General features: G+C 39.0%; 1 protein-coding gene and 1 long non-coding RNA gene across 2 annotated transcripts in view; both read right to left on the reverse strand.

The window, feature by feature from the left end:
- Nucleotides 1-1,384: 1,384 nt before the first annotated feature.
- Nucleotides 1,385-4,933, reverse strand: LOC125177891. Its single transcript, XR_007156707.1, has 3 exons — nucleotides 4,888-4,933; nucleotides 3,352-3,402; nucleotides 1,385-1,961 (listed from the first exon to the last, which is right to left on the reverse strand). It is a non-coding gene; the product is annotated as an uncharacterized LOC125177891 (long non-coding RNA).
- LOC108682535 (soluble guanylate cyclase 88E) overlaps nucleotides 1,516-13,771 on the reverse strand; it is a 21,360-nt gene continuing 9,104 nt past the window's right edge. The window contains exons 7-15 of the mRNA XM_047880481.1: nucleotides 12,986-13,112; nucleotides 11,980-12,136; nucleotides 11,529-11,576; nucleotides 10,161-10,307; nucleotides 8,735-8,867; nucleotides 7,358-7,465; nucleotides 6,125-6,244; nucleotides 4,888-5,127; nucleotides 1,516-1,961 (exon numbers count right to left, since the gene is read on the reverse strand). Of these exons, the coding sequence (XP_047736437.1) occupies nucleotides 1,516-1,961; nucleotides 4,888-5,127; nucleotides 6,125-6,244; nucleotides 7,358-7,465; nucleotides 8,735-8,867; nucleotides 10,161-10,307; nucleotides 11,529-11,576; nucleotides 11,980-12,136; nucleotides 12,986-13,112 (1,526 nt within the window). The remainder of the gene's footprint in view (nucleotides 1,962-4,887; nucleotides 5,128-6,124; nucleotides 6,245-7,357; nucleotides 7,466-8,734; nucleotides 8,868-10,160; nucleotides 10,308-11,528; nucleotides 11,577-11,979; nucleotides 12,137-12,985; nucleotides 13,113-13,771) is intronic.

Raw genomic sequence — 13,771 nt, forward strand, 5'->3', positions numbered from 1 at the left:
ATTATTATCACAACTTTATATAGTCTTTGGTATGTTCGTTTATCATATAAAATAAACTTTTTTATAGATGCATTACGCTATGTTCGAGTGCTATCAACTCTGTGGGCTTGGATGTATAGAATATTTATATATTGCATACATACATACATATTATATTTCTAAACGAGTTTTCAGTCAGGACCTTAATATTCAGTTCAAGATTTAGAGGACGAACAACATTTATGCATTGATTAACTGGGTAGTTACTTTACCTTAAAGTATTACACTAACCAAAAATGAATTTCATTTAAAATAACACGTTTTTGTTTTGCTAATGGGCGTTTTGATGTTCGATGTTGTCGGCTTATGATGAGTTATTAATTATGATTCATACCAATATTATTTATATAAAATAAATACTTGGTTCTGAGTATGGATTCTGCGTAAGCGTAATTCGTTTGATGACGGAGGAACGATGAAGGAAAAGATTTGAAGAATATACGTGTAGTAATGTTAAAATATAATTTCTATTATGTCAAATAATTTCGGTTATATGATGGTCTGAACCAACGTTTCAACGGTGCTGAAACCTTATAGATTTTGGGCATTTGAAGCTCAACTATGTTGATCATCTGTTAAAATAATTTCACATAAAATAATAAAATGAATTTTTTTAAAGTAAAGAAGATAGCAAAGGAAGTCGACAGAACACACGTTGAAGTCTAATTACGAGGTGTTCAGACACAAAATATTGCTAATCTATTCGTTAGTCCGGGACTTGTGCAGAAAAGCTTGCGAAAAGGCACAGCAAATAAAAAATCCTATACCAATCTCTAGTGAACCTATTTATTAAAACAGAGATCTATAAACTCTCTAATCACTTAAAATCGTAGTCTAATGGTAACCTCAATACGTTGCAAGCCTGCAATTCTATGAAGACTTCGTAAAATGCAAGTATCTTGACGATGACTAGACGAATGCAAAAACTTCGACGAAAACTGCGATCTGTCTAAGTTTTGCAGAAACACCACAATGGATGCACATTGTTTATCTTAATAATATACACGGGCAGGTGCACGCTACAATGGAGCGGTGCATTATCTATTGTGCTAAACCATACTAGCCAATCAGCCGAACGTTTAAACATCAAGTACTCAAAAACTAAAAGTGTGGCAACGTAAATTGCGATTTTCGTACACATATAGCACTGTGGAATTCTACCGAGATGCACAGCTACAAGACCTAAGAGTACGCACACAGTGAAAGCAGGTTTGCCCGCGCCGGCAACCTGCTCCAACCTGCCACAAGAATGAACATATGATAATAATGTAAGTGTTCACAGTGAAAACCTGTACGAATAAGCTTCTGTATTCTATGTTTTCAGGCGCCAGCCTGAGCAGGTAACCAGCACGCTGGCAACCTGCTTTCACTGTGTGCGTACCCTAAGACAGTTTGGTTTTTAAACTACGATGAAATGTTCGGTGGCTTGCCTCTACATTGATTTGTAAATTTCCGACGAAGATATCGCTGGAATTTTCAAAGAAGTGTACACGCGTTACTGTGGATTCTATTACCAGGGTAATCTTCGATATTAAAAGGGGATGTGGAACGCTCGACCATCCGAACTCCATTAGGAGAGGTGAAGGATCTGGATGGGGAGCGATCCATGCTGGGCTTTATGACTTTCATGGTCCTGTTCTTGCCGCCCGTCGTGAACTTGACTTGTGACGCGTCGATGGTCTGTGAACCGTGCGAGTTGACGACCGAGGGTCGGCCGACGTCGTCTTCGGCGGTGGCGGCGGCGGTGGCGGTGGCAAAGTTTACAACGGGAGGCTTGCGTGGCGGGGCCGGCGCGTCTTTGCGCACCTGGGAGGGCGGCGAGGGCACGGGCGTCGAGCTCGTGCTAAGCGACACCGAAGGACGGTGGTCGCTGGGGCCAATGCTTCCGTTCGTGCCGAAGCTGGCGTTCGAGAAACGCCGCTCTGTTCATAATTGACGAGAGAATTAGTTTCATTTACACACAAGAAAATGTTATTCATTAACAAAAACCATTTACTAAGAAAAGTTTGAGAATATTTTTTGGCGGATGATCATGCCCATTAGTCGAATTATTCGAAAAATAGCGACTCAAGGCAGTGTTGCTCGCAAGGCTCGCAATATAAATACCCCGGGTTTGAAAATGCCGTTGTCTTAATCAAATAGACTTGCCCTGCGATCGCAATGGTTTCAAATTGAGGTTATGCACATTAAAAAGCGACCCGGTCAATCTCTCGTTAACGATGACCCACGCTTTTTAATGCGTCACGATTCAATCATTAAAAATAAAATTGTATTAAAATGTAAAGTAATATCCCGACACGATAACACTTGATCAGAACCTATATTCAAAGTGCTCACACATTTTTTTTATTCACAGTGCTATAAACACATTTGCTACTTCATATTTTTATATATTTATACGTGCCAGCCGTAAAACACAGAAAATTACACGTACAGTAAAAACAATTTTGCAAATCTATATAATGGTGTAGCTAAAGAAACTCTGTATCCCGACGCGAGCAATATTGGCTCGTCTCTGTGTCTGCACGCTGATTGCACGGGATGCGCTGAATATAATGCAATTGTTCATCAATGATCAAAGAATAGTCGTAATATACTGTAACTGAATGAAAGATAATTACCAGCGATTTATTAGAAATTGTAATAAATTTTAAATAATACAAGACAATATCTTCAGAAGTATATTATCAATCATACTGTGGAAATATCATGCAAAAAAAGAGATTTGCATTCCAATGACTATGTAAGTTATTCGCAGAAATATTTATGAATATTATATTTAATGCCTTAAAACTGGCATGAGATGAGATGATTTGAATGTGCACTATGAGTATGAAAACGTGTGAGTGTGACAACAACGCGCCCTGAAAAGTACAACAGCGGTTAAATAAATCACAATACCTATATTTAAAGATAAGACTAAGTTTATAACTTAATAGTAAAGCGCATTCACATGCAAACAGAGAAAGCAAGAGACATTCAAAAAGTTTAAAGTTTTAGATGAAATAAGTCATCGCATTCCTGTTACACGTATTTTTACTCGTTTTTCAATTTTTTCCTCCACGTGCTTTGTAAAATGGTAAATGCTCCATGCTGACGATCAATACACACTCCCCACAAAACTCATGCTCTTGATTCTGAACGGCAAAGAAAATCCATAGATAGACTAATCAAGAAGCAATATAAACCTAAACAATAAATTAAACAGTCGCACTGTGACAGTCGCAACATTGTGACTTTCAATTGTGACTGGATTGGTCAACACTTTGATGTGCGTCAAGGTTGTGGCAAAACAAGAAGACGTACACATACCTGCACGCACAGAAGATCAGTCCACATGTTCCGGAATGACAATGACAGGCTCTGGAAAGGGAAGTGAAGAGGCAAGCACGCTCTGGTTCACAGGACTCAACCACACGTTCTCATGTTACACGTCCAATGAAGTCGAACAGAATTGAACAACTACCACAATTGTAGGTTTATATTCGAATTGTCATGGCAATTCGTTGACGTGCGATAAATGCTGATTAACAAAAAGGTTTGGCTGGAATCAAACTTTGATAAAATTTTAGGTTTAGAGCGTTAAAATGCTATAATTAGGCGCATTAAAGTTGAATCAAAGCTTTGTAAGAGCCTGGTTATTTTATTTTGTTTACATTCTGTTATAAATCAGAGGCATTATAGTGATAAGACATGCATTCTTCACGAATCATGTCTGGCGCAAACAAACGAGGGACGAAGAAAATAATGACTAAGAGATATTTTGATAATTAATAAACAGCTGTCATAGGACAAGATTCTCAAAATGCAAAAAGAGTGTGCATTCAAGAGAGAGTTCAGTGAATAAGTAATAAGTTTAATAAATTTTATTCAGAATTTATAGCAAACTTCTTTATTTAGATATATGAAAGCAATATAACTGAGCGCGGTCCATTTAGTTGCAGGTAAATACATAATGTAATTAATTTTGTCCACAACAGGTGTTCCGTTCTGCAATTCAAATGTAACATATCTACCCATTTTGCCCATGCCCATTACCTGGCTTGACCGTAAAGCCAATTCAAGACACTCGAATGTGAACCATTGGAGTTCCTAACAAAAATTAAACCGACATTATTTATTATTTCAGTAAATCGCGTATCCAAAAAAAAGTTAAAGTACTGACAAATAATTTTCAAGATGCAAGATAGATTGCGTGCAGACCGCATGTAACCAGACAACAGATCGAAACTGCAATATAGAAGAAAATGTATGGTCTGCCAGGACGACTCACACAGATCTCTGAGTGTTTATAATACAGGGAAGAACAAAGAGGGATGTGACTAGAGACAGAAAGTCATAAAAGAATAAAAACAGGATTTCAAGACCACTTAAATTAAGGAAGATATGAAATACGAAGAGGGTCGTCGCAAGACACGTTTCTAAACCATTAAATTATTACCATAAAACGTACATTAAATTTCTAAATTTAATGTACGTATTTATTTAATGTAATTTAATGTTTAATTACCATAAAACGTACATTAATTCTAAATTTCAACGATTGTTGAATTGAAATCAAAATCGCTTTTTGCATTCCTAAGAATTTTTTGTTGCATTAACCACCCGAATTTTTTTTTAATACTCTTCTTCACAGTCCAACCTTAAATAAAACGAATTACCCCAACACTATTCATTGTCTTAAAAAATAAAACCCAGTACTCACTGCAGTTAGTGACAGAGAGCGCATTTTCTCGTCGACGAAAACGCGAAGTCACGGACGGACATACAGACAGACGGACAGACGGACATGGCGAGCACTATAGTACATTTTTCCATAAATGAGAAAAAGCGCTAAAAAGAACTCACTTGCAACACTACATCCAGCGCCCACAGACGGAGCACTTGCACCACCCACAGCGCCCGGCACAGGCGTATTGGCGCGGGACAGACGAGCGACCTCCTCCATCGTCACAGGCGAGTACGCGCGCGACGCAGACGACGGCGGCCGCTCGTGGCCATCGATGGTCGCGAACTGCGGGGGACCGTACTTGCCTTTGATGCTCTCGCGACCATCGCGGGACGACAGCCAGTAGGTCTTCATGTTGCCTGGGACGTGGAAAAAGTGGGTCTATTGGAAAAATACTTCAAATTCAGTAGTAAATTGTCCGAGGAAAATATGCAGGACTTTGTTACGTTTAATGCTTTTCAAGATTTTTCATTATGACATTGCAAAAAGTACGTCTTCATGTTGCCTGAGACGTGGAAAGAGTGGGTCTATTTGATGAGGGAAGCGTTTAGTTGGGGCCTCATACGAGAGGTCCAAGGGGCCCAAAGTGGGCCTCGTGCACCTGAAATTTGAGGGATACTTCATATTCAGTAGTAAATTGTCCGAGAAAAATCTGCAGGATTTTGTTACGCCTAATGCTTTTCAAGATTTTTCATTATGACACTGCAAAAAGTAGGTCTTCATGTTGCGTGAGACGTGGAAAGAGTGGGTCTATTCGAGGAATAGTTGAAATTCAAGAGAAAATTGTCCGAGAAAATAAGCAGGATTTTTGTTATTTTTAATGCTTTTCAAGATTTATCATTGTGACGCTATAAAAGTGCGCCATTTGAATTTCGTTTTCTGAGTTGCATAGAATTCCATCGCCATTACTAACCTTGTCAAACCTCCTGGAAAGTCAAAATAAATGGAAGTCGACGCGGATTTCGGCAAAATCCTGACTCGAAAATAAACTAAAATTCGAAAACCGACGCGACTCCCCTAACGATTGTGAAAAGTACCCGCGCTTTTTCAGGCTCTGGTGTTTTTTATGCGTATTTATTGTGATTTGGGGCGCTTTGAAATAATTTAACGCAGTTATCGACTGTTTCGATAGTCGGCGGCTTTCACAAACGGATTAACATCAACTTCCGGTATACCACTTTATTGTTACACAGCATTAGCACGATGCATCAATATACAGTTCATTGATAAAGCGAAAACCAATGTAGCATTTTCAGATACCGTAATATGCAAGTCTAATATTCAGATAATATTCAGATAATAATATTCAGATAATAAGAGCACACAGATGAAATTACACGTTGACTCAATTCCCACCTTTCCCTTTCACGGTGATTTCTCCCCGAACCTCCGTGTTGTATCCCGAGGGCAAGATTTCCTTCGTCGACTCCGAGATGTGGATCTTCATCGCCTCGCTTGTGGACTCCATGCGTGATGCTGAGCAAACAACAAACGGGAAACCACTAAATCTGTGAATGTTCTGCGATGTTAAGAATCGGCGACAGGCCTACGGCCTAATAAACGCTGAAACCGCTATTATTATTATTATTATTATTATTATTATTATTATTATTATTAAGGCAAAAGTGAGAGTATATGTGCTATCTATTGAGTCTAAACGGAAATGAGGAAGCGGAAAGAAGTACAAGGAAGATGCGACTATGGGAAGACACAATAAAGAGAACATAGTATCATAGAAAAGTATGATGAGAAGATATGATTAGAGGGAGATAGAACTGCTCTCTAGCAATAATGAAAGCCTTTGTTACGCCGACACACAGCAGTTGATTACGTTCAACATAATCAAACTCTCGCATCCCTGAGCAACAAAGACGCTGAATGGAGGTTGAAATCAATAGACCTTTGCACTGAATATGTCTCGCGTATTGACTAATATAATAATTAACTTATTTAATTGCCAAGACCAGTACATAAAAACAGTTTAATCCATTACTAACCAATTAAAATATGAAACGATATTAAAATGCGATGATCAATCAAAGAATTAACTTCAAAACACCACAGGCCGGTCGTCCGAAGGGAAAATCCTTCACGAGAAAGATAATAATTTTTTTTACAGATTTGATGCAAACGTAACGTACTTATTTACGAAATTACATACAAGGTGAAGGATACGAAAAGGTAACACGAGAATTTAGTCAATCTAACTTTGCATTAGATTCATGTTTTCATATCAATAGTTAGCAGAAAAATGGGAATGTTAGTCATGGTGACGTAGGGTTAATAGATATAAAATAGCATAGCTAAAAGACGACAATCTTTTCGATGATAAAAGGTGAAAAATGCGACAGATTGTATATATAAGAATAATATATAAATGTATGAGAACACTCGAAACAAATAGCAACTTGTGAAGCTGACGCATTGAAAATAACTACGCAGGAATTCAAATACTGGTATTTTAAGGTAGTAACTATAATAAATTCTATTATAAGTACCTATTTCTAGGTACCTATTTAAGCAGGTACCTATTTATAGGTAACTATTTAAAGCAGTACCTATTTACGACGAAGAAAAATTTGTACTAACCCGTGTTGACGGCGTCCCCGAAGAGGCAGTACCGGGGCATCTTCATCCCCACGACCCCCGCCACGACCATCCCCGAGTGCACCCCCACGCGGATACGCAAGTGGTTGCCTGGTGTACACGTATAATGCAGGGTACGTGTTATGTAATACTGCACTATACGTATCATAATACGTACCTACATTCAGCATAGATATTATTATAGAATATCTAAATCCTGCATCTTGTTACAAACTTACAACTCATCATATATACAAGAATTTATCGTACAATATATCGTAACGATCAATATAATATATATAACGATCAATATATAATCAATATATTCGTAACGATCATTCAAAATGATATAACGATTTAATTACCAACTTTGTAATCACATATATATAAAAACGTAATGAATACAACGATAATGTTCATATACTGAGAAACGTAAATGATATTTATTGAGTGAATAATAAAGTGATAAATAATCATTGCATTTATCATACAAAACCAGTGGCGGAACTTTAGCATTCAAACACTTTTTATATCAAATCAAGATTAATTATAACATACCTTTGCTGGGGTCCTTAAGGTCTGTGATGACATTAAGGACCCAGACTAAGGGCACCACAGACCAGTGCTGGGGTCCTTAAGGTCCGTGATGGCCATAAGGACCCAGACTAAGGGCACTACAGACCTGTGCTGGGGTCCTTAAGATCCGTGATGGCAATAAAGACCCAGACTAAGGGCACTACAGTCCTGTACTGGGGTCCTTAACATCCGTGATGGCAATAAAGACCCAGACTAAGGGCACTACAGTCCTGTGCTGGGGTCCTTAACATCCGTGATGGCAATAAAGACCCAGACTAAGGGCACTACAGTCCTGTACTGGGGTCCTTAACATCCGTGATGGCAATAAAGACCCAGACAAAGGGCACTACAGTCCTGTACTGGGGTCCTTAACATCCGTGATGGCAATAAAGACCCAGACTAAGGGCACTACAGTCCTNAGGGACAATAACGCAACTTCAAAGTAACGCAGGGACAATAACGCAACTTCAAAGTAACGCAGGGACAATACCGCAACTTCAAAGTAACGCAGGGACAATAACGCAACTTCAAAGTGACGCAGGGACAATAACGCAACTTCATAGTGACGCAGGGACCATACGCAACTTCAAAGTAACGCAGGGACAATAACGCAACTTCAAAGTGACGCAGGGACAATAACTGTCTCTTATACACATCTAGATGTGTATAAGAGACAGGACCTGTACTAGGGTCCTTAAGGCCCATGATGGCCTTAAGGACCCAGACTAAGGGCACTACAGACCTGTACTGGGGTCCTTAAGGTCCGTGATGGTCATAAGGACCCAGACTAAGGGCACTACAGACCTGTACTGGGGTCCTTAAGGTCCGTGATGGCCTCTACCATGTCCAGCGCCATGTCACACACCAGCTGTCCGTGTGCGCTCTGCCGCTCCGGCGCGCCCCCCACCACCATGTACGCGTCACCGATGGTCTCCACCTGCCGCCCCCCCAGGGGATGAGCAGGATACGTGAGCGCACGGGGATGTGTATGAGGAAGATACGTGAGCGCAAGGGGAAATGTATGAGGAAGATACGAATTTTGCAGTAGGAAGTGTGTTATAGGATATGCGAGTGCTCGAGGAAGTGTATTATAAGATACGTGAGCGCATGGGGAAGTGTATGAGGAAGATACGTGAGCGCATGGGGAAATGTATGAGGAAGGTACGTATTTTGCAGCAGGAAGTGTGTTATAGGATGCGTGAGTGCTCGAGGAAGTGTGTGATGGGGTACTTGAGCGCACGGGGATGAAGTGTGTTACGGTATAGGATACGTGAGTTCTCGGGGAAGTGTGTGATGAGGTACTTGGTATGAAGCATGCAAGTGCATAATTGGAGACATATTAATATTATGCATTATTGCATAACATATATCTAGCATAATCCGCGTATAATACTTTTTGGAAATTAAAGAATAATGGTGTCATCATTAAAATAAAGTAATGATTCGATAGAATAAAATAAATGGAATATAAAACAAAAAATTTGAGCCAAATGCTCAAACAACAAAGTTCGGCTATAGGATTCAAGGGGCCTAATTTAATAATTTACTCGTCTTCAGCAAGTCAAATAGATCAAGAATGAGCACATTGCATTCACAGGATGCAAACCCTTACAACGTACACAGAATAACACTAAAATTATATTAATATTAAGTATGAAGAAGGGAAGTCCAAGTAGGAAACGAAACCAATATCATATAGCTAACAATAGGAAACTGTGCAAAAAAAGTTTGAAGCCACGTTTGCAAGAATTCTTATTTCCTATGGAAGAATAATAATGTTTAATGGCGCAGTATAGGACAATATTTTCCATATTGGCTAAAGAAGCGCCACAATGTAAGGAATATAGCAGGGATGGCAGTATGAATGATGGAGGAGTATATTTGCGGTGTGCTTGTAGTTGAGGTTTGTTTATACGCGTGAAATAGTATAGTATAATACTAGTATATAGTATCGTAATTAGTCTATGGTATTTGAGTGAGTAAATAGATATAAAATCAATTAAAAAGTATTCACGACTTCATTACTTGCTAATACCAATTATTAACCAATAGCCAATATTGCCAATAATAAATAAATAAAAAATAATTAGCTAATAAAGTGCTGGGGGAGAAAATATCTCCATGAAAAGCAACTATACAAAATATGATAACATAATAACTTCACACTAACAATAGAGTATGTACCTTATAATAATAATATAGTACTTAATATAGTTAATAGTAAGTTCACCTTGTATACGGAGTGTTTCTCGGTGAGGTTGTCGAAGATTGAGTACATGGCGTTGAGCATGGACACCACTTGCATGGGGGTGATGCGTGAACAGATCTCCGTGAACGTCACCACGTCCGAGAACAGGATCGTCACTAGCTCGAACGTCTGCATTTAATTCAAATATATAACGCAAGATTAGATCTCTGTGAACGTCACCACGTCCGAGAACAGAATCGTCACTAGCTCGAATGTCTGCATTTTATTTAAATATATAACGCAAGATTAGATCTCTGTGAACGTCACCACGTCCGAGAACAGGATCGTCACTAGCTCGAATGTCTGCATTTTATTTAAATATATAATGCAAGATTAGATCTCTGTGAACGTCACCACGTCCGAGAACAGGATCGTCACTAGCTCAAATGTCTATATTTAATTTAAATATATAACGCAAGATTAGATCTCCGTGAACGACGATACGTAATGAATTATTTTTACTTTATTTTAATGTTTATGAGGAAAGTTGTTACCCATGTATATGGTTTTCCAAGACGAGAAAATATAAAGCCTAATTAAGATGGGCGGACGAACGTGTCATGAAGGGTTTTTATAACAAGAGTTGAGAGGTTCTCAAGTGCATCAATTCCATCGAATATCCACGATTTTCAGAATTTGATCCAGTTTTCCTACGCAATACAACGCTTTATTTCTCGAATGAGACTTCGTCCTTGACAGTTTAAACTAATTTCATTCCTCAACACCAGTAAACATGCATTTGATATTCATTGTGAAATATTTATTATTTATTTTATTTGCCATATTTATTAATTCATTATATTTATTTATACTGCAATTTATGATATTCATTGTGAAATTGCGGAATAAGTAAATTACGCATTCTTACTTAATTCTTCCCCGGTCCTGGCCTGTTCTCCAAAAATATAGATCGCACAACATCAAACCATCGAAGTTTGGTTTTCAGGGCCATCGGCTGAGCACCATCTGCCTTACATAGTATTTTACTAGAGGAACATAGATAGCACCTTAATTGCTCTCTTGGTTGGTCACCGAGTGAAATTAGACTTGCTTAGTGTAAGTAAAAATGCAAGCTTTGCATCACATTTCATTAACTGGTAACTCTGCAATCAACGAAGACCCTTCAGAAACTTTGCTTTATGGCTCGAGGATAATAAGAATAATCGAGGCCTGTCCTATGACTCCATCCATCCAATAATCTCCATCAAGATCCATTAACCAATCCCAATCAAGGCTTTCATCGTGTCTGGCCAATCTTGAGACTGATATCTAAATTTACGAGCATCGTAAACCTTATAACGCTCACTGCAATAAAATACTATTATATCTATGATGAAGTTCGTCACTCACCTCGCAGGTCTCTACCGGATTTTCCCCCTTGCGTAAACGATCGGCAACCTGAAACATTCAATTTAAGATAAAATAGCAAACGTTAAGATAAATTATTGGAAAGTGACGAGTCATATCCCGTCTTCAATGAAATTTGGGAACAGAAAAATGGCAAATAATTATGGGTGTGATCAACATAGGTTAAAAGATGTAAAATCAGCAAGTGCAACAGGATTGATTTATCGCAAATGGTTAACTCGGAAAGAGATCTTCTAGAAAACAAAATGCAGAAAAACACCTTGATCCCCCTATCATCCAAACTTGATCCCACTATCATTCTTGATTTCATCCAAACAAATCAAAAGAAAACTGTTGATGACATCACGCACATAGTATAAAATCGAGCATTTTCATCAGCGCGTAACTAAGGGGTAATTTACAGAACAAACAGCAAGTGTCGCAATGTACGCACCTGTTTAGGGATCATCTGGTAAAGAAGCTCGTCAGTTCGCTTCATCTCCTCGTCCAACTTCTTCATAGAAACTTCGAGCTTCTTGCTCTTGAGTTGTTCTTGGTCGAGCGCAAGCTTTAGCTCCACGGACTGCTGGGTCCCGGCCAACATCAAGTCTCTGCGGAGTTATATCATATTTTTCGCTATCAAATTCGCGAACCATAATCGAGTGATCTTGACACTCGTCTCTGCGGAGTTATATCACATTTTTCGCTATCAAATTCGCGAACCATAATCGAGTGATCTTGACACTCGTCCCCGTGGAGTAATATCATTTTCTTTGCTATTAAATTTGTGAATAATATGCAATATCAGCAATCGAGCGATTTTAACACTAGTCCCCGAGGAGTGATGTTATTTTTTGCTGTTAAATTCGGGATTCATTTACAGTTTAAACAGCATGCATGTCATCTCAATATTCTAATTCAGGGAGAGATCAGCATACATCATTTGATATACTCAGCTGAGCAATGGACATGCGCCGACGATGGGCATTTTATATTGCTACAAAATATAATGCGCACGGCTATTCAAATCGGTCAATTGCAATTACGGAAAATGAAAGAAATCTACTAACATGCTTGTATATACATTCAAATTGAACACTACGATGCTAGAACGTTTCTATAACAATGATAATGTCATATTTGCAAGAAACATTGTTGCATAAAGCATTACTTCCTGCAATTGATGAACAAGTATCGAAGATATCTGGATAACACGTATACCTTTGATACCTGGCTAACACGTACGGTACGTCGGATGTGTAGCGAGCACCTACCTCGAAAAGTCGTGCATGGAAAGAAACCTACCTCGAGAAGTCGTGCATGGAAATAAACCTACCTCGAAAAGTCGTGCATGGAAAGAAACCTACCTCGAGAAGTCGTGCATGGAAAGAAACCTACCTCGAGAAGTCGTGCATGGAAAGAAACCTACCTCGAGAAGTCGTGCATGGAAAGAAACCTACCTCGAAAAGTCGTGCATGGAAAGATCATTGATGTAGAGTCCCGTGTAGATCATCGAGTCCAGATCTGGCATCACCGGAGTGCACAGGAACAAGATCATCTTCCAGTCCTCCATGTAGATCATCTGACCTAACCATCACACATCCAGTTAACATATTGATTTCTAACTGAATCATCATAAAAAAATTTCCTAAAATATCCATAGCCAATACAATATACAATAGTTGATAGCTCATAATAACCGTTTCAATGCCTATCAAGAATGGTTTAGAATTTTAATATATTCGCAGTATGTAAAGCAGGGAATAATCATGCAGGAAAAATTTAAGTGACGGTAGGTAAACTTTTTAATGGTTAAACGCTACAAGCTCTGTACCCTGCAAGCTCCCACAGCCTGTGGGAGCTTGCAAGGGCAATAACAGGGGCACAATAACAACGCAGGGGCAATAACGCAACTTCATTGTGACGCAGGGACAATAAAGTAACTTTAAAGTGACGCAGGGACAATAACGCAACTTTAAAGTGACGCAGGGACAATAACGCATCTTCAAAGTGACGCAGGGACAATAACGTAACTTCAAAGTAACGCAGGGACCATACGCAACTTCAAAGTAACGCAGGGACCATACGCAACTTCAAAGTGACGGAGGGACAATAACGCAACTTCAAAGTAACGCAGGGACAATAACGCAACTTCATAGTGACGCAGGGACAATAACGCAACTTCAAAGTGACACAGAGACAATAACGCAACTTCAAAGTAACGCAGGGACAATAACGCAACTTCA

This window comes from Hyalella azteca, unplaced genomic scaffold, assembly GCF_000764305.2.
Source record: "Hyalella azteca isolate HAZT.00-mixed unplaced genomic scaffold, Hazt_2.0.2 contig5438, whole genome shotgun sequence".
In the NCBI taxonomy this organism is placed as follows: Eukaryota; Metazoa; Arthropoda; class Malacostraca; order Amphipoda; family Hyalellidae; genus Hyalella; species Hyalella azteca.